This window comes from Leptopilina heterotoma, unplaced genomic scaffold, assembly GCF_015476425.1.
Source record: "Leptopilina heterotoma isolate Lh14 unplaced genomic scaffold, ASM1547642v1 Lhet_364, whole genome shotgun sequence".
Lineage (NCBI taxonomy): Eukaryota > Metazoa > Arthropoda > Insecta > Hymenoptera > Figitidae > Leptopilina > Leptopilina heterotoma.
Window position 1 is genome coordinate 198,438 of NW_025111044.1, and position 21,271 is coordinate 219,708.

Consider the following 21,271-nt stretch of genomic DNA (forward strand, 5'->3'; position numbering starts at 1 on the left):
GTTCTAATGATCATTTAAAAAAAAATTCAACTTCAACTGGTCAAATTTTGTTCCAGAAATTGTACAAAACCATAATTCTGGTAGAAAATTTTCCGTATAATCGGAATCTGACGTTGGCTTTCGAAATTAAAGCAGCGGTATCCCAGAAAATCCGGAAAACTTTAAATATTATAAAAAAAATCTCACCGTCGTTTTTTTCAAATTGTCTGTCAAATTTTATAAAAATAAGTGCAATTTCAAAATTTATTAAAATTTACCAATAAGTAACAGATAACTGTTACTTATTGGTAAAAATAAACAAAATATTATAAAATGAACATCTTTTTGTCAGTAATTAAAATTTTGAATTTAAAAGTTAAGAAAATCTAGGGTCTGTTTACAACGTTTCTACCGAGGTTTCTACTGATTTTAAATTTTCTGATTTAAATTTTCTTTCAGTTATTAAATGGGAGAAAAGAAAATTATGCAGAGCAACTCCTAACATCTGTGTGTTACTACAACAGTAATCACATGTAATCGTTTAATCTTGATATTTTTAAATGATGATATTATTAAAACTATAATTTAAATAGAGTAGCATTGACAGAAGTGGGCCACTCGCCGTTTTTAGTTTTACAAGTGACATATCTGTCAACCGAAAATTTTTTCTTTTGTTATCAACAGAAGGTCAACTTTCAGTTGGTTATTAAAGAGTGCGACGTACAATTTTGTTCTCCAGCAATTAGTGCCAAAAATTATCTACTTTTTCTTTTTTCTCAATGTAAAAGTTATCGTTGTTTACATAAGATATTCATCGAATTCAATCGGGCAAGTAGCCTTTATTATAGTTTCAGACCTAACCTTAAAAAATTTAAAGAGACTGTTTCATATTGTCGCGAGGTATTATGGTCACGTTGTTTCTCCTCAAATTAATCTTGTGGACAGAAGTGGGCAACTGCATTAAAGTTCCGTTTTGACATTTAGTGATTTTGTATAAACTAATGAAGTGGTTCTATGAATTATTTTGAATTTTTAGCAATCATGTCACCAAGAAAGGCTACAGCAACTGGCTATGAACTCATTGACTACGGCAAATTACTTTATGCTATGAGTCAAATAAAAATTAATAAAATTTCTGAACGCCCTTCTTGTGCTTAATTTTACAATACTATTTATTGAAAAAATTAATAATTTAACATAAACAATCATAGTGCTTGATCCTTTTTCTTATTTTAGATGGAAAACTTAGGAGGCCCACTTCTGTCTACAAAATCATGATATCGCAAATTTCTCTTTTTTTTGCATAACGATGTTAAATTATATGTTAAAATTAAGAATGTTAAAATGTGAGTTTGCCTAAAGTTAGGTAAGTCCTTTTTGTTCAAATAAACGTAAAAAGGCTTTAAAATTGTTAATTTCTGAATATTCTAAAGCATCAAAACCAAAGTGTGGCCCACTTCTGTCGGCACTACTACTCTACTACTCGGCACTCTACTAATTTCGGAAATTGTGAAACTGTTTATTATTAAAAGTTGTAATAAAAATCGAATAACAGAATTTTCACTATTTATATATTTAATAACTAAAAGAAAATTTAAATCAGAAAATTTAAAATCAGTAGGAACGTTGTAAACAGACTCTATATTTTCTCAACTTTTAAATTCCGATTATACGGAAAATTTTCTACCAGAATTATGCTTTTGTATAATTTCTTGAACAAAATTTGACCAGTTGAAGTTGAATTTTTCTTTAAATGATCATAAAAACCAGTCATTTTTAAATTTGGCGCTAAAAACACAAAAATTGAAATTAAAAAAAGCGCCCGACGGATTTTGATTTTTCTTGTCAGAAAATATTCAGTGAGGTTCCCCGAATTAGTTGTAACAGAAATCTTTGAAAGGGAGAATGTTAAAGGTTGAGATTGGTTCCAGGGTACCGTGTAACGCGACTGCGCGTCGGAAGAGTGGATTTGTCAAAGAGGGGGTTCTAAGAGTCTCATTTCTAAATCAGCATTTGTTCGAGCACCCTCAATGTTTGTAGCAAGTAGTAATTGTAGAACTAGGTCTTTTTAATAGTCTTTTTCATAGTTTCAGGTTTTATTGCATGTCACCTAGTTCTACAATTATCACTTGTTACAAACACAGAGGGAGCTCGAACGAATGCTGATTTAAAAATGAGACTCTTAGAAACCCATCTTTGACAAATCTACTCTTCCGGACGCGCAATCGCGTCACGAGACTGAACGAAGTTATCCGAGTCGAGTCTACGCATGCGCACTCTTCATATAAAGAATTACTCGATTCGCGAACTAGGTCTTCGCTTTATGTAAACGAAAAAAATGTTACTTTTCCATCATATATTACTTTTTTATTTTTCTATTTATCTGATTTATTTTAACTACTTTTTGATGATTAAAACAGGTTTTTTAATTTAATGTAGGACTTGTTGAACAAATCAGAGTAGTTAAAAAGTAGTCAAATAATCTACTAGGGACTGTTTTTTAATTTACATTAATTTGTTTATTTTATTTTACGCAGACAAATTATTTGTTTATTTATTAATAACTTATTATTTATTTATTCATAAAATATTACTAATTGATTTAAAAAAGAAAGAATTCAATTCGATTGAAATTTACGAGTTTTATTTTTTATTTAATTATTTATTATTTAAATATTATTCATTTATTATTTATTTATTAATAAAATGTTACTAATTGATTTAAAAAAGAAAGAATTCAATTTGTTTGAAATTTACGCGAGTATTAGGTAATTTTGACCGTTACCTTGTACACAGAGCCTTTGCTTCAGTGCGCTTTTTGGCCCTGCGCGCAAAGACAAAAAATACAATATCTCCGAAAGTTTGAGTCTCCATCGATTTCTTTATGTCAAAATACTCGTGAAATCCTAAGGAATCAAAATATCGCTATTAGAAAAAATTAAAGATACGCTTATAAACAACAAATTTGTTTAAACAATATTTTTTAAATTTTTTATTTAAAACAAAAAAAAATTTTTTGCAATTTTTTTCATTTTAATTGTTTGTAAATAATAAGTTATCCCTGAAAAAATCATTAAAATCTATCCATATGTCTCTGAGATATTGCGTTTTTAAAATTTCAAAAAAAAATTTGAAAACCCTGAACAACCACAAATTTTCAAAATTTTCGAAAATCTTTTTTGGAATTTTTATTCGCATGTATTCCCCTACAATTTCTCAATGTTTTACAAAAATCGGAGAACTGAGGGACAACTTTGATTTGTTAGGTATGATTTGACCCAAAGTCATGTTGAAAAAAAGCTATTTAGCTGTTATGTTATTTATGTTACCTAACATAAAATACCATTTTTCCGGCTAAAAATGTTTTTAAATTATTTATTTGTCACGTAAATAAAAGAAAAATATAATTGCCAGCAAGCAAGCAACACTTGTTTCGATGCATCAGCTGTTTCACTATCGCGCATGCGTTATTAGAGAAAGAAAGAAAAGGGGTCTACTTTTCGTATGGCTGTCTCCGTCTATGCGCCTAAGAAACATTTTGTCGCTTGCGCACTTTATTATAATAACTCTACCCAAGTAACCTGTAAGTTTGCAGCAAGCTTGCAGCAAACTTACACCACAAGATTTGCAATCTTACACGTAAGCTTGCTGCAAGTTTGCTGCAAGTACAAAAAGGTCCTACTTGCTGCAGGATTGCACAGCAAGCTTAGGACAAGCCAACACTGCAAGTTTCTTTAAAATTCCTAAATATTTAATTATATAATATTAAGCAAATTATTTAATATTTAATTTTCATATAATTTTAATATATTTACTATTTATTTAAAATAATATAATGGTAACAACGTTATAATAAAAATGTTATTAATTTCTCCAATCCACAGAATTGTAGTTGTGTACTATTATCCGTGATCAGTGGATAATAGTAAAAAATTGTAAACGTCGTGGCAGACATTAATTATTGATATTATGATCTAAGATACTATTGTGAAGCACCTGTTTAGGGGACTGATACTTATACTCTCCGCGAGACAAGTCGTGCGCGAGAGAGGTATTTCTCGCCATCTATCAGGGAATTGGGAAAGTAATAGAAGTTTCTCTTATAATTCTCTAACTCCGTGATAGATGGCGAGAAATACCTCTCTGCAGCAAGTAGAACCTTTTTGTACTTGCAGCAAGCTTACGTGTAAGATTGCAAATCTTGTGCTCCAAGCTTGCTGCAAACTTACAGGTTACTTGGGTTTTTGGGTCGCTGATTACGAATCTGATGTCAGATTTCAAAAAATCAAAAAAGCGGTCATAACAAATTTTAAATTAATCAATTTCAATGAAACATAGGTATGTAGAGGTTTTTCAGGTTGCTGATTACGAAACTGTTGTCGGATTTTAAAAATGTAAAAATGAGCACTGTGTTTCTGAAATCAGATTTAGATATGAAATGGAGTGTTTACCTGATCCATGGAAATAAAAGCAAATTCTCCAATAGGACTCCATGCGCACCTGATATACCCACGCGATAAACTATATACCTATAAGTAAACATCAGGTGTAAAAAAAACCAAAAGGACTGAAAAAAAATTTTAAAATCTAAAAAAATACAAATTGGGATCTTTACCTATAACCTCCTCGTGGTAGATCCTGAAATTACAGTACGTTTTATTGTTGAAGGCTAATAACAGGAAAGTTTATTTTATTTTCTGAATTGTATGGGCACTAGTTTTGTAATCACCAAACTTAAAAACTCCCAAGCAAAAAATTGTAGGCGAATCTCACCCAATCTAAAATCCACTTTAATTCTTACATCAGATTCGTAATCAGCGACCTCGGCTAAGTTTCTAGGTTAAAATTATGCCTTCATGGCAAAAGTAGGAATGTATAAATTCACTACTGTTTGGCTAAAACCTTCCAAATTCTAATATATCATTTATATTTACATAGCTAATTAGATGTTTTTTGTTAGTTGGAAAGATGATGTCTTTAACTGATTCAAAAAGAATTTTGGGATTATTAGGTAGAAGTATTTGTGTATATGATTGTGATGGTTTGAGAAGTATGGTGTAAAATATAATATAAAAATAATAAACCTTATCCATATATATCATGCTGGTGTCTTGGTTATCTATAAGAAAAGAAAAGAAAGAGACAGAAAAAAAATTAATTAATACTTCTTTCTTGTAGATTGGCATGCAAATGTAAGTGGTATGGTGTTAGATCGCTATAACAGAAAAATTTACATTAGTTTTGATTCTTTAAATTATCTTTTTTTTGCTGAATATGGTTTCAAATGAAATAAAGCTAAATTAATTATTTCATGCTTTTTTATAGTTTTGTTGTCTAAAATATTTTTTGTTTGTTACACTGATTTGTCTGCCAAAAAGAAATAACTATTTCTTTTTAATTCAAAAAAAAATTGAATTCTTGTTGTTTTTAGATTTTTTTTAAGTCGATTGATATATACTACTTGGTTTCTTGTTTATTTATATATATTATTTTATTTAAAATTTTTTTTTTAGTAAATTTACTTTTGGAAATTTATTCTCTACTGGGGGGTGATTCTGGAGGCGGACGATCTATATGTATTGTCTAATGATTGATCCTTTTTGATTAATTGCATATATTTTTCTTTAGTGGGATATTTTGTACATTCATTACATGTAATAAATTTAAAAAATGAATTTTTATTATCTAGAGGATCTTCGTTGACTGAAACAAAATAGGTTAAATTGTCTTTGCGCATTAGTGATTGGTCTCTACAGTTTATAATATATTTTCTTGTTTCATATTTAAATTATCGCTATCTTTTTCTGCATAATTGGAGGTTTCGTAGGCTTGATCAATTTCTTCGTGTTTTTTCAATTTTGATTCTTGTTTAATACACTTAGGATCTGAATCAATTTCGTCAATATAAACTTTATTATAAAATTTCTTGTGTGTTTTTCCTTCTTGAATTTCTTGATTTTTCTTTTCTTGCATTTTTTGAGTCTGCCTTTCCTGTAGTCCTTGAGTCTTCTTTTCTAATGTTTCATTTTTGTTTTGTTTCTTGTTCCCTTGTATTTTTTCTTGATTCTTTTTAATAATATTGCAAGTTTCACTACTTGCACTAAAATCTTTTCGTATATAATGTATATATTCTTTTTTCTCAATTTTTTCTTGCACACATTTAATTATATTTTCTTGAGTTTCTTGAATTATATTAACTTTTTCTTCTTTTACTCCTTGTACTTTTTCTTCAATAATGTTCTCAAAAGGATTTCTGGATAAAGCGTTGACTTTGGTTTCACTTGCTTTGTTAAAATTAGTTACTGGTTCATCTTTGTTAATTACTTCTTGCGATAAATTTTGTCCTGAAGCCTCTGTTTTTAGTATAATTGGTTGGGAGAAGTCTAGTATTTTTAAAGGTTGCTCCTCACGAAGTTTGTTTATGAATGTATTAAAAGCTGTTTGCTGTTCATCAGTCCAAAAAAAGGGTACATCCTTTTTTATAGGTTCATTTAAATGGTTTGCGATGTTTGAAAATGTGCGGTTATTGTTATCATCCCATATCTTATCTTTACAATTAGTGGAAATATGTCCTAATTTTTTGCAATAATTACAAGTTATTTGAGTTCTATCTGCGAAGCTTGTTGTAGTGTTAGTTCGTTGTTCTTGAGAAAAATGTTGTTGTTGGTTTTGGAAAAAATTTTGATGTTGATTTTGCCTTTGATCTTGAAACGGAGTGTAGAATTGATTTTGTGGTACCTTCCTAAATTTATTTTGTCTTCGATTTTGTTGTGGATTTCTATAATAATTTTGACGTTGAAATTCATTAAACATTGGATTTTGGTAGTTGAATCGATTTTGATTTGAAAAATTTTGTCGTGGGTCTGGATAGAAAAAGTTTTCTTGTCTTGATCTTGATATTTTATTAAGTTGAAAACAGTTTGTTGCAAAATGACCCTTTTTCCACAGACTAAACAATTTATTACATTATCTTGAACAATATTAATTTTTGTTGTTTTAGCAAAATCTTTATTAGTATTATGCTCACTTTTACGTAGTTCACGGTATGATGATAATCTTCTTTCAATTTCTATTGCTTTATTAACTATCGCTTGAAAAGTATCAGCTGTTCCAATTCGTATTTCAATTTCTGGTGTAAGTCCTCGCGAAAAACAATCGATAGTTGCTTTATCTAAACTTGTTTTAAATGCTTCGTCTACTCTATTTTCATTATTAATAATATGTGCGTCTAATATTCTTTCTGATGCTTCTGCAATTCTTGATCCGTAAGAAATTACATTTTCGTGTTCCCACATATACATTGCTCCTAACTCTCCTTGTAACTGACATACAGATTTTACTGGCGCGTAAATTTGTTTTAATCTTTCTGTCAATTGTTCTACTGTGTTAAAGTTATTTCCTATTATAATTCTTCTTGCTTCACCCGAAATTCGACTTCTAATTAATTTAACTAAATTTGTTTCTACTTGTGCAACGTCAGGAAGCATAGTTTTTGCTTCTAAACAACTTTCAATAAAAATTGACAATGGCAAATTTTTTCCGTCAAACATAGGTATTGTTTCTAAAGCATCGCGTAATGAGACTTGTTGATTATTTGGTAGGGCCATGTTTTCTTCAAAATTGTTATTATTTCTAGTACTATTAAGGGAATTATTGTCAGAATTGTCGTTTGTTTCAGTTTCGTCAGTCGAAGAATTATTTAAACTTTTATTTGGATTTTGTTCAGTTAATGTTTTTTCTGTAATAGTATCTTCACTATCGCTTTTGTCACTGTCAGAAGAGTTATTGTCACTGCTAAAAAGTCGAGATAGAAAGCCTGAGTCAATTTCTTTTTGTATTTCTTCGTGATCAGGGTTTTCTTTCGAATATCTTGGCGTACTTGTATGCTGTTTTGTTTTGAAATTAGGAATTCCCGAATTTAATTCTAAATCTGGATTATTTTTTATATGAGAACGAGTTAAATGTGAATAATCGCTATTATTTTTATTCGAAGAAGACATTAAAAAATGTCATAATATTAATTTGATAATCTTGTTTTGAAAAAGAAGTTTATATTGGAAATTTGAAAATTTTCTGGGAAATGACTATTAGTAATGTATATAGGGTGTGGAAAATTTATTTCTATTTGCTTTGCATAGCACGTGTGTTTATTATTCTTAATTGAATAGGAATTATTTTGATAAAAAAATATCTATATCACTTTCGTTTGACAATTGGAATATGGACAGTTATAAGAATGTTTAAATATGTAAATTTGAACTTATGCAGATATGCTCAGAGTAAATATTATAATGCAGTGAATATTATAAAATTAAGTGTGACAAATTTGTGTGAGTAATAAAATAACAATTTGTTACGCCACATTATCGTAACAAAAATTTTACAAAAATTTTATATTTTATTTATCATTAATTAAAAGCAATTAATGAAATGCATGCTTAGCATTTTGAAATCGCGCAGAAAATGAACTCGGTTCAAAGACCGTAAGCCTTTTCTTCCGTCTGAAAGTACTATTTCAGCAATTAAATTGTTTTATTTTCATGACTTTCAGGTAAATCAATTAATGAAGGGCTATCATTTTTATTATTTTTATGATTTAAGAAACAACAACTACATAAGCAAATGAGTGTGTGTGTATACGTGTATATATATATATATGTTGCCTATTTTATTTAAAATAAAATGTAAAGGAAAAATTATTAACTATATTAGAATTAAAATAATAAAATACAATATATATATGTGTATATATATATATATATACACGAAGAATAGACGTGAGGCTACACTCAACGCGTTGAGTGAAGACTTCCCGCGCTCCCCACGCTCCCCTTGACATTGTGCGAGAGAGAAAGAAGATTGTGTATAGCATCGAAGCGTTCTCTCTCAGGCATATTGTTCTTACAGAGTATTGCGTACTCTTTCTGTCCTGTAGCTCTTTCTCCCTCTTACCAATGGCGAATACTATTGTAATCGTATTTTAAAAATTAAAATGCATCTTTTAATTCTTTAAATCTTTAAATACAGGGTGAATGATGGCCCGGTCTTATTTAAAAATATTTATATATTTAACAATTTTATGATATATAAAGATGGGAACGTTTAGGCTATTATTATTATTAATTCTATTATTATTTCTTTTCTTTCAAAAATATAATTTATAAAAATGTTACAAAATGTTAATATTTATTAATGTTATTTTTATTTAATTTTAAATTATTATTAGAATTAAACAATTTTTAGACAAAAAATGTCAAAATTTATAAAATATTACAAATTATTATTATTTATTTTTATTTATTTATGATTATTTATTAATTTATTTTATTTAAAATTATTATCAGAATTATATAATTTTGGATTGAAAATTTAGAATTTTATAAAAATATTGCAAATTATTATTATATATTTATTTTTATTTTTTTTATTATTTATTATTTTTATTAATTTATTATTACTTTAATTTTAAATTAGTATTTGAATTATTTAATTTGGTTTTAAATTTTTTAGTCCAGAAATGAAAAATTTGGAAAATGTTAAAAATTGTTGTTGTTATTATTATTATTGTAAAATAATTTATTATTATTTATTTATTTAAAATTTGAATTACCGTCAACCGGGGCTATTTTGTGCACCAAATAGCTATTTTTTTTATTCAAAGATTTATTTAAATTCAGAATTAAGAGAATAAAGAAAATCAACTTTTGATATATGTTGTGGACATCCTTTTGAAGGTTTCCTATAAATTTTGCAAAGAAAAAAATTTTTTTGTCTTAGTTATAGTCATTGAAAGTCGTGAACACAATAACTCCCGGGATGGGGCTATTTTGTGCATCGAACTTTGTTTTTCTATAATGTTGCGTAAACAATTTTTTTAATCGTTTCTGCTTCATGAAATCTTTTGTGTATATATTTGAGAGTAAATTAAAAAAAGAATGACTTAGTAAAAATTTTTTTGTAGATATATTATACAAAAAATGTAAAATAAAGCACTAAAATTTTGCTAAAATCTGGATTTACTAAAAATTAACAATCTTTTTTTAAATTTATCCTTAATCCTTAATCCTTAATCCTGGTTTTTCAGTTTTTTCCACTTTTCTCTTAAAATAATGAATAAAAAGTTAGCGCATTACGTATGTATCATCACAACACAATTGAAAACAAATATCTAACACAGTTTATGAGACACATTAAAACTCTAGAAGATCTGGTATAATTTTTCCGAACTTTCAAAATTTTTTAAACAAATTTTCCGTTATACATTTTCCGTTATAAATTTTTCCGTTAAACAATTTTTCCGTTAAAATAATGAATAAAAAGTTAGCGCATTACGTATGTATCATCACAACACAATTGAAAACAAATATCTAACACAGTTTATGAGACACATTAAAACTCTAGAAGATCTGGTATAATTTTTCCGAACTTTCAAAATTTTTTAAACAAATTTTCCGTTTTTAGGAATTTTTTTCTCTTAATTGCCAAAGAATTAAATAATAACATTTAGTGCTCTCTATTGTCATGTAATCAAACTTTCATTTTACAAAATAGCAGATTAAAATAATTCATTTTAATAATTTTTTCCATTAAAAAACTCGCGTGCACAAAATAGCCCCCGGATGCACAAAATAGCCCCAGTTGACGGTATTTAATTCTGTTTAAAAAATAAAATTTTTGTCAGAAATGAAAAATTTGAAAAAATGTTAAAAATTGTTGTTATTATTATTATTATTGTTAATTAATTTTATTATTATTTTTTTTAGCTTTCTGCTGGGTAGTTAACATAAACTTTACAACCGAATAAATTCAATTGGAAAGGTTATGAAAACATTAAAATCTTTTATAGAGAAACAATTTGTTACAAATTGAATCATACAGGACTCTGTCGATTGCCTTCTGATTTTAGACATCAAGGACTCACATCGACCATACCATGTTAAAAACCCAATAATATTAGACCTATTATTCACCTACGGAACTACCTATTGGCTTCAAACTTCGTAGATGGATGGTCCCGTTTAGTCGCTGATGCGACTCTTCCGTGCCGCTCTTGTTCTGGCCTTATTTCCTTCTTGTCCTTGACAAAGTCTTCTTGGCTTCCTCTAGGGCAGTTCTGAAGACCTTGCATCCTCCTGATCCGGCGACATGTTGGATACTCTCCTCCTCGCCGAACTTCGCCTTGCATAAGAAGCAGCATGGGCTCTTCTTACAATCTGCTGCCTTATGGCCAGCTTCTCCGCACTTGAAGTACGCAGCCGACCTATCTACTGCTTGGCAATCTCTGCCTATATGGCCATAGTCAAGGCATTTGTGACACCTTGTTACCATAACTCTCCTACTGATTCTGCAGGACACAAAACCGATTTTGATGTGCCCTATCTTCTCCAGTCTGGTAGCATCCTCCTGGGTGGTGACCACGACAGCGAGTTTCTTACCTCGCTTATTTGGTCCAAGGACCATCACCTTCCTGCTTCCTGCTGGTACCGTAGATACTTTGTCTAGGGCCTCCTTGACGTCCTGCTGTACGGTGAGGGTGTCCATGTCGCGGATCTCCAGCACAGTCTGCTGGTCCGCCATCTGCACTTTTCCCAAATCGCCGATAACCTTAGTCACCTCTTGAGCGAACAACTTCTTGTTTGAAGACCCTCCAATCTTAATGAGAAGGTCTCCCTTTTTAGTGGGTAAGGCTCCCACAACCCTTGTCTGTCTGGCCTCTAGGTCAGCCTCTTTTCGAACTTTCGCCAGCACTTCGGCGAAAGTTTTTCCTTCGGCCACTTTAACGATCACTGTCTCTCCTCCTTTTTCGTTTTTGGATCCTTCGCAGGCTCAGGATCACTTCTCTTCCGCTTCTGAGCATCTAAGACGACGTTTCTCAACACGATTGCGTTACAACGATCTCTTCTAACTCTGCAATCTTGTCTAGCTTCTTCAGACCAGGTCAAACCCTGGTAGAAACTCTCGTCCTTTTTCGCAGCTGCTGCGTGCTTCTCCTTTACGTCCCTTATGAGCGATGTTAAGCTTCTGAGTCCATCCTTGATTGTCCTATTGACATTCTTCTGGACTTCACAAGACTTCAGCATCTTGCTGACCTCCTCCTCCATTTCTAGAATGCTCGCTGCCTCTTCCTCCCGCAGCTTTATGCATTCATCTTTGTCCTTGTTGCAGCTAGCAATGTCATTCGCTGAAGCATTACTGAAGACAGAAATGCAGCTAGCCTGACTTGTCACACTGCTCGTACTCCCTCGTCTCTTCGACCTGTCCACGATGATCTGTGGCACTACCAACGCGTTGTTGCCCTCCTGCATCCTTGGGCCACTGGCCCAAGGCCCAATAATAATTTTATTATTATTTGTTTTAATTTTTAGATTAGTATATGAATTATTTTAATTCTGTTTTAATTTTAAGTCAAAAGATGAAAATTTGAAAAATGTTATAAATTTTATTACTATTATTGTTTATTAACTTATAATTATTTATTAATTTTGTTTAATTTTTAGATTGGTGTCTTTAATTTGTTTAATTTTTAAGTCACGAAATGTAAATTTGAAAAAATGTTATAAATTTTATTATTGTTATTGTTTATTAATTTATTATTATTTATTAACTTTAATTTTTGTTTAATTTTTCAAATTGTACATAATTTATTTAATTGGTTTAATTTTTAAGTCAAAAATGTTAAAATTTGAAAAAGTGTTATAAATTTTTATTATTATTATTGTTTATTAATTTTTTATTATTTATAAATTTTTATTTTCATTTAATTTTTAGATTGGTATATAAATTATTCAATTCTGTTTAATTTTTGTATCAAAAATGTGAGAATTTGAAAATTGTTATAAATTTGTATTATTATTATTGTTTGTTAATTTATTATTATTTATTTTAGTTTATTCTTGTTTAATTTTTTAATTAGTATCTAAATTATTTAATTTTGTTTAATTTCAAGTTAAAAATGTGAAAATTGGAAAAAATGTTATAAATTTTTATTATTATTAATGTTTATTAATTTATTATTATTTTTTTATTTTATTCTTTTAATTTTTAATTACTATTTAAATTATTAAAAATTTTTTTTTTAAGTTAAAAATGTGAAAATTGGAAATAATGTTATAAATTTTTATTATTAGTAATCTTTATTAATTTATTATTATTTTTTATTTTATTCTTTTAACTTTTAATTACTATTTAAATTATTTAATTCTGTTTAATTTTTTAAGTTTAAAAATGTGAAAATTTGAAAAATGTTATGAATTTTTATTATTATTAATGTTTATTAATTTATTATTATTTATTATTTATTATTTATTTTGGCTTAATTTCAAGTTATTATAGGATTTATTTAATTCTGTATCAATTTTTTAATCAAAGGTAAAATTTGTTATAATTATTATTTATTTATTATTATTATTTATAATATTTATTATTGTTATTATATGAATTATTTAATTATTTCGAAAAAATGTCAAATTTGTAAAATTTGCAAAAATTTGATATTATTATTGGTTTATTAATTATTATTAATTTATGTTTATTTAATTTTATATGAATTTGTTGTAAATATTGTTAAAGAAAATTAATTTAAATTAATATTCTCTTTTTCGGAGTCACAACAACTGATCAAGGTTTAAATTGATCTTATTTTATGTGGGTCGTTCACTCAGTCGCAATAGCGTCTCGTCAGGTAAATTGTAGGTAGCGTAGAAATAATTTATGATACTTTTAATTAAACTTGATATTCTTTTATTTTATATATAAATGAATAAGAATTAATGGTGGTTACAATGTAGCTTACCAATTAGAGTACTTCGGTAGATTATTGTTCGCAGATACACTTCTCAGTCCTTACACATTCACATGAATATAAAACAAGGCTTTTCCTCTTTGAACACTACGAAATATATGTATATTATCTTAAAAAAAAACTTGAGTACACTGGAATTTCGAAATTAATAATTTTGATTCAACGCGTGGATTCTTTTTTTTTTTAACTTTATAAAATCACCCTTCGATCGAATTAACTCCGAATATTCAATAGCTAATTAATGACGAGCGATTCACGAGTTTTAATTAGCAACTGAAGACAGCGGGTATATTTCGCGGCGAAGACTGTCGATTATTAAATACAATAATTCAGCGCGTAGACTTCTTTATGCTGACCCAAGACTGCGAATTATTGGCGCTTCCTTTGGTTTATATAGAACCATTTTTTTAAGGAGTCAGCACGGTCATTGGACTGTTGTGACATTCCTTGATTGTGGAAATTTCTTTAATATTTGAAAGAGGTGATTGAACTCTCTTAGGCAATAATCCTCTTTTAGTTGGTATGTGAATACCATACCCTTGAATATTAGTCAATAATCGTTGGTAAATGTGCAGTGAGGGTTGATGAACCTCCCTGCCCATTTCGCAACATTATCACTAATCTAGTTTTTACATTTTTGTGAGGTTATTGCCATTGATGGATGGCTCAATATTTATTACAAATTCCACATTCTTTGATTCTATATTCCAAAGAAAAGCGGTTCAATAAACTAATCGGAATTATTTTTATTAATAATTCGGATTAGTAATTGTGTAATTAATGTCTTGATTACACACAATTATTTAGAATTTAAATTTAAGAATTTTAAAGCAGAATAAAAAAAATAAAATGAACTTATGGTTCATTACAAACCACCTTCGGATCATACAAATTATCGTCCCGAGAATTCCGTGCTCAATATGCCTAAATTTAATTGAATATAATAATATAGCCTTTTCTATTTTAAATTTTCTTTCAAAAATGCATTTGTTCAACACCCGCTCATTCATACTATTTAACAATGTAGATTAATTATAAGCCAGCTACCTAAGAATTTCGGAGAAGCGAGAAACTTTGTGGTTGTCTGGTTGTATGTAGTCTCTCCTCCCACCATCTTCTGTTAATGCAGCAGTGTTCTCCAGATATGACATAATATCCAGTGTTAGTTCGTCGCTCTTGACCGCATTTTGTTCCCATAATTTATATACCATATAAATTCAATTTTATCAATGCTGATTATAACTAGGGCTGCACATGAAGATGGAATCCCACATAGTTAGTAATCGAAATGTCCTTGACCTATCATTGGAGGATTACGTCCCTTTTCCCTTTTCTATATATACAAGAATTGGAAAAGTGCTGCCAGTGATTGTGATGTGGAATGTTAAGTGTGGAATCCGGATATGGTGTTGGTGTCCTTTGGTAAGAATTAATGTTCCGAGTGATTGCAATGGCCAATTTGTCTCGATGAAATTTTTATACATTGAAGGAAATTAGCATCAAGGTTAAATAGAGCTGGAGAGAATTTGAATCGTCAGCAACTTCTTCGTCCGTGGTTCTCCTTCTTCGTGTATTGAAGGTGAGTAGTTGACAAAATAATTACTTCTCGCTTACCGATGTTCTCAACGTAGTAGCTTAATTCGCATTATGAATAATACAATGTTCTGAAATTATTCCTACATTAACATTCATTATTAACAATAGATAAAATAAATTCATATGTAAGTTCAAAAATTAATCATTCTTTACAATGAACATTTCTGATAATAGTTCATAAAGTAGTAATATTAATTTATACCTTAGTCGAGTTAATGATTTACAATCAAAGATAAGATTTTAAGAAATGACATCATTAATAGAAATATAATACAATTGTTAAGGTGATTATTTATTCTTAATTAATTAATACAATATCACTAATATTTTGATTTATTATATTAGTAATAATTGAATAATTAATTGTTTTATCATTGAATAAGTTATCCCAGGGATATCCTAATCAATGATTATTTATTCTTAATTAATTAATACAATATCACTAATATTTTGATTTATTATATTAGTAATAATTGAATAATTAATTGTTTTATCATTGAATAAGTTATCCCAGGGATATCCTAATCAATGATTATTTATTCTTAATTAATTAATACAATATCACTAATATTTTGATTTATTATATTAGTAATAATTGAATAATTAATTGTTTTATCATTGAATAAGTTATCCTAGGGATATCCTAATCAATGATTATTTATATTTAATTAATTAATACAATATCACTAATATTTTGATTTATTATATTAGTAATAATTGAATAATTAATTGTTTTATCATTGAATAAGTTATCCCAGGGATATCCTAATCAATGATTATTTATTCTTAATTAATTAATACAATATCACTAATATTTTGATTTATTATATTAGTAATAATTGAATAATTAATTGTTTTATCATTGAATAAGTTATCCCAGGGATATCCTAATCAATGATTATTTATTCTTAATTAATTAATACAATATCACTAATATTTTGATTTATTATATTAGTAATAATTGAATAATTAATTGTTTTATCATTGAATAAGTTATCCCAGGGATATCCTAATCAATGATTATTTATTCTTAATTAATTAATACAATATCACTAATATTTTGATTTATTATATTAGTAATAATTGAATAATTAATTGTTTTATCATTGAATAAGTTATCCCAGGGATATCCTAATCAATGATTATTTATTCTTAATTAATTAATACAATATCACTAATATTTTGATTTATTATATTAGTAATAATTGAATAATTAATTGTTTTATCATTGAATAAGTTATCCCAGGGATATCCTAATCAATGATTATTTATTCTTAATTAATTAATACAATATCACCAATATTTTGATTTATTATATTAGTAATAATTGAATAATTAATTGTTTTATCATTGAATAAGTTATCCCAGGGATATCTTAATCAATGATTATTTATTCTTAATTAATTAATACAATATCACTAATATTTTGATTTATTATATTAATAATAATTGAATAATTAATTGTTTTATCATTGAATAAGTTATCCTAGGGATATCCTAATCAATGATTATTTATTTTTAATTAATTAATACAATATCACTAATATTTTGATTTAATATATTAGTAATAATTGAATAATTAATTGTTTTATCATTGAATAAGTTATCCCAGGGATATCTTAATCAATGATTATTTATTCTTAATCAATTAATACAATGTCACTAATATTTTTGATTTATTATATTAGTAATAATTGAATAATTAATTGTTTTATCATTGAATAAGTTATCCCAGGGATATCCTAATCAATGATTATTTATTCTTAATTAATTAATACAATATCACTAATATTTTGATTTATTATATTAGTAATAATTGAATAATTAATTGTTTTATCATTGAATAAGTCATCCCAGGGATATCCTAATCAATGATTATTTATTCTTAATTAATTAATTTGTAGGTTGGTTACTAAAGGAATCGACTTCGGGATATGTAACCTTTGGATATGGACTTCTTCTTGTTGTTGTCTCAATCCGATCTGTTTTCTTTCGTCGATGTTCACTTCCGTCTTCGTTAGAGGTTCCTGGAGTAGGTTCAGCAAAAGGTAAAACTGCGTAAGCCTTTCTTATCTCTAATTCCTTTTGACTGAATACATTATTAACATCAGACCTTTTTCTAGGTGAAGCTGTAGGGAGAGAAGCAGCTGCTACGTCGTAGGTTTCTCGTGGTGCGTTAACTCTCATAGGGATGAGTCCTGTTATGCAATGAGATTTCTTTTTTGATTTTAAAGTAGATATATTCTTGAATTTTGGATGTTGGAATATCTTGGTAATCAACCATAGGATAAAAATCATCAGGGAAAAAGTAATTATTCCTAAATAAGTTCCTTTTATCCAAGTTTGTTGATATCCTTTTTCCATTTGTTGTAGTGAAAATTCATGCAGTTGTTGTTCTAATTCATCTAGGGATTGAGAATTCTTGTAGAATCCTTTTGTTTCCGGAAAGGCAAGTTTAAGCTCTTCTTGGGATGTTTTTAGGGAAGCAATTTTTGGAGCCAGAGAGTCTATACTTAGTCCAATTTCAGATTCATATATCAATTCAGTAATTCCTTGGATTTTAGGTATCGACGGAATGATAGAATATGGGGTACTAGCATAGCAACCAGAAGCTAATTGCATTAACCCTAAACCTTGAATTGTTATTTTACTACTTGTCTTTGAATTGCAACGAATATTGATAGTAGTACTATTCTGTGTAGAATATAACCATCCTCCGAGTGTTTTTAATTTAATCCAATGATCTTCTTCTTGGTATTCCAATTGAATTTTACAATTTCTTAGGATTTCATTAGTGGGGTTTAACAACAGCTGTACTTCGCACGAGGGTTGTGATCGAATTTCGTATATAGGTAAGCTATTCTGACAAAGTAGATAGTCGGTCGTCTGTTTACAGGAATCCAACTCTCCTTCCTTCACCAGCATATATGTTCTAAGGGGATCATCCACAAGGATGTGAGTGTATGGTGAATCTATGGAAACCTTTCCTGATATGTTACCATAAATCTGCTGAAAGACTGGAAAGGGGTGTAATTTATACAAGACATAATCCGGTTTTTCTAGTAGGGGTATATCTATCAAAATCTTCAAGTGTCCTTCTTCAAATAATACGGTTGTCTTCGATGTTTGGACTATTTCCTCCAAGCTATAATTTGGTCCTTTTACAGGAAGAGTTACGGTGGGTTGGTGATCTTGAATGTCGCGGAGGATAGGTAGAATTTGAGATATCGAAATTAATCCAGGATGTACTTGACCCTTTCTTGCGTCTCGAACAGTTTCTAGCAATCTGGATCCAGTTTTACTATTGTGAATAATCTGAGTCTTTATTTTGTTAAGATACTTTCCGATGTTATTGAAAAATGTTTGATGGGCTGCTCCTTTATGAGCTTGGTTAATAAGATTGGTTAGGTCATTTAGTTGTTTGTTTATTAATTCTATATTTATCTTTTGAGCATTTGCTCGCTTATATAAGGAATCTAATTGAGCTCTAACTAAGTGTGTTTGTCTTCCAACTAAGTGGGTTAAATTAGCTTCCGCCACGTTTAGTTCTCTGATTTGGTCCTGAATGTGTTCGCCGTCTTCGTAGGATAATACTCCTACTATTGGTCCAGCAATCCTCCCTATAAAGCCTAATAAGGGAACGCTTCTCCTCATCCTCATTTTTCCTTGAACTTTAACGGGGGCAATTTGCTTTATTTTAGGAACTTCTTCCAATTCTGCCGTTATTTCCTTACAAATATCAGAAGCTGTGTCCCAGGTATCTTCCCATTGGTAGTCTTTTATGAAAGTTTGACAGTCCGGTAGTTGCGAAGGACAATTATTAATCAATGAATTTACCTTTCCTTTTAAATTTTCCAGCCATGAAAAGTGTTGATCAACGTTCAGAAAGACAGCTATTCTCCAATTAGCTGCAGAAATCTTTGCCAGTCCGGAATACTCGTAATAGATACCGTTACTATGATTGAATTTTGTAAAATAGAATCCTTCTTCATTACTTGATACTATAGGAGAGAGTATTGAATTAGCCAATATTAGTAGAAAGTGAATGTTGGCAACCATTGTCATCATAATCTAAAACAATTAGAACATAGATTAGTCAAATCGCATTTAACAATATATGGGGATAATTTTATCCTTATGTTTCATGACCCTTTTACCAGATTCATCTTCCAGAATTACATTGTTATTTTCGGTAAAAGCAATAATGGTATACGGTCCATCAGCTCTTTTGTCAAACTTATTAGATCTTACTTCTTTATTAACATATACCGAATCTCCAATTTTAGCCTTTAACGGTCGTGACTTGGAATCATAATATTCCTTCGATTTTAATTTTGAATCTATTAAATTTCTAGAAGCAATATTTTGGGTTTCATCGAGTCTGGTAATAAGGTCACGAAGATAAGAGCCATAAGTTTCCAATTCTGGACCTTGTGGGAAAGCACTAGGCATGCGTGCTAGTTTTCCAAATACAAGTTCATGAGGTGTAAAGTTCGTAGCCTCATGAACTGAAGTATTGTAAGAGAACATACAAAAGGGAAGTAGTCGATCCCAATCGTCGTAATCGTGTGCGTAACATTTTATAAAGTCAGAGAGGACTACATGGCTTCTTTCAAGAGAACCATTAGTCTGAGGACGGTAACCGGAGGTAGTGATCTGTTTAATATGGAACAATTTCTCCAGTTTTCGCATTAGAGAACTGATGAAATTAGCTCCTCTGTCAGTCAAGATACATTTCGGTGCACCAAATTTAGAAATCAAGTCGGTCACTACGGCATGGGCAATGGTGGTACTCCTAGTGTCAGGTATAGGAATAGCTAGGCAGTACTTACTAAAATTATCCTGCATAGTTAGTATGTACCTGTTTCCGTTAGGGGTTGTTTTGAGTTTCCCTACTATATCAAGGGCTACTTTTTCAAAGGGTTCAGCAGGTGTATCGGTTACAACCATCGGCTCACGTGTTTTGGCTCTCACCAATTTATTTTCTCTGCAGACCTTGCATCCTCTGATATATTCAATGACGTCATTACGTAGTCCTGGCCATGAGTAACGTTCTCTTATACGCCTGTAAGTTTTACTGATACCTTTATGGCCTCCAATAAGACTTTTATGAAATTCATCAAGAATACCTTGTCTAATTTCTACAGCGGGAACTTCAATTTTTCCGTGGCAAAGGGTGATGGTAACATCGCCACCACGGAACATACTTGTAACAAGTTTTCCGAGATATCCTTGAGGAAGTGAACCTAATAAGTCTCCAGAGTTGGCCATTCTGCATGATACTTTCTGATCCTTAGTAAGTGTGGATTGTAGTCCTTTTAATCCTCTTTTTACATTTTCCCAGTTGACAGGGTCTGAATGTCGAGTTTTAATAACAATAGAATAGGTATTGTATTGTCCTCGAGGTGAGATCAATATTTGACCCACCCGAGGTTCTTTTTCTTTGAGATCCTTGAGATCAATGTTTTCTGTGGCTATGAGGAGCTTGCTGATAGAGTCACAAGGTTCACAGTCTTCGGCGATAAAATGAGCATAATTGTCTCGTTTTGCAGTTATAGGCTCTTTCCATTCATTCACGGTAGGAACAGTTTCAATCGAATTGGGCAAGCACGATTCTTCATCTTGATCAATCACAGGATCCAAAAGAATGTTTAAGAGTTGAACGGGTTTCTTGTTTGTCATAATTAAGCGACGTGGTGTAATTTCTGGTCTTAGGTTTGAGAGTTCAGGGTGAACATTGGTTCTACGTCCAATTTTGTTTGTTGGAGTTTCAGGTTGTTAATCACCTTTATCAATTGTAGGGTTTACGTATGGAGCCCGTTAATCCTAAAAATTGTCTGACAGCTTTTGGATCTTTGGGCTTCGGAAAATTTTTGATTGCTTCGATTTTCGCTG

The 21,271-nt window shown here is 29.6% G+C and overlaps 1 protein-coding gene across 1 annotated transcript; it reads right to left on the reverse strand.

The window, feature by feature from the left end:
* Positions 1-17,269: 17,269 nt before the first annotated feature.
* On the reverse strand, positions 17,270-19,304 carry LOC122505703. Its single transcript, XM_043617486.1, has 2 exons — positions 19,214-19,304; positions 17,270-19,152 (listed from the first exon to the last, which is right to left on the reverse strand). The coding sequence occupies exons 1-2, from the start codon at positions 19,236-19,238 to the stop codon at positions 17,270-17,272; spliced, it is 1,908 nt and encodes a 635-aa protein (XP_043473421.1). The 5' UTR covers positions 19,239-19,304.
* Positions 19,305-21,271: the final 1,967 nt, after the last annotated feature.

What these genes read in the sequence shown, in the direction of transcription:
- LOC122505703 (XM_043617486.1), bottom strand. Translation starts at nt 19,238, where the DNA reads ATGGCTGGAAAATTTAAAAGGAAAG. An exon ending in TGGAAAATTTAAAAGGAAAG is followed by an intron (nt 19,153 to 19,213) that starts GTAAATTCATTG and finishes CTTTCATAAAAG; the next exon opens with ACTACCAATGGGAAGATACC.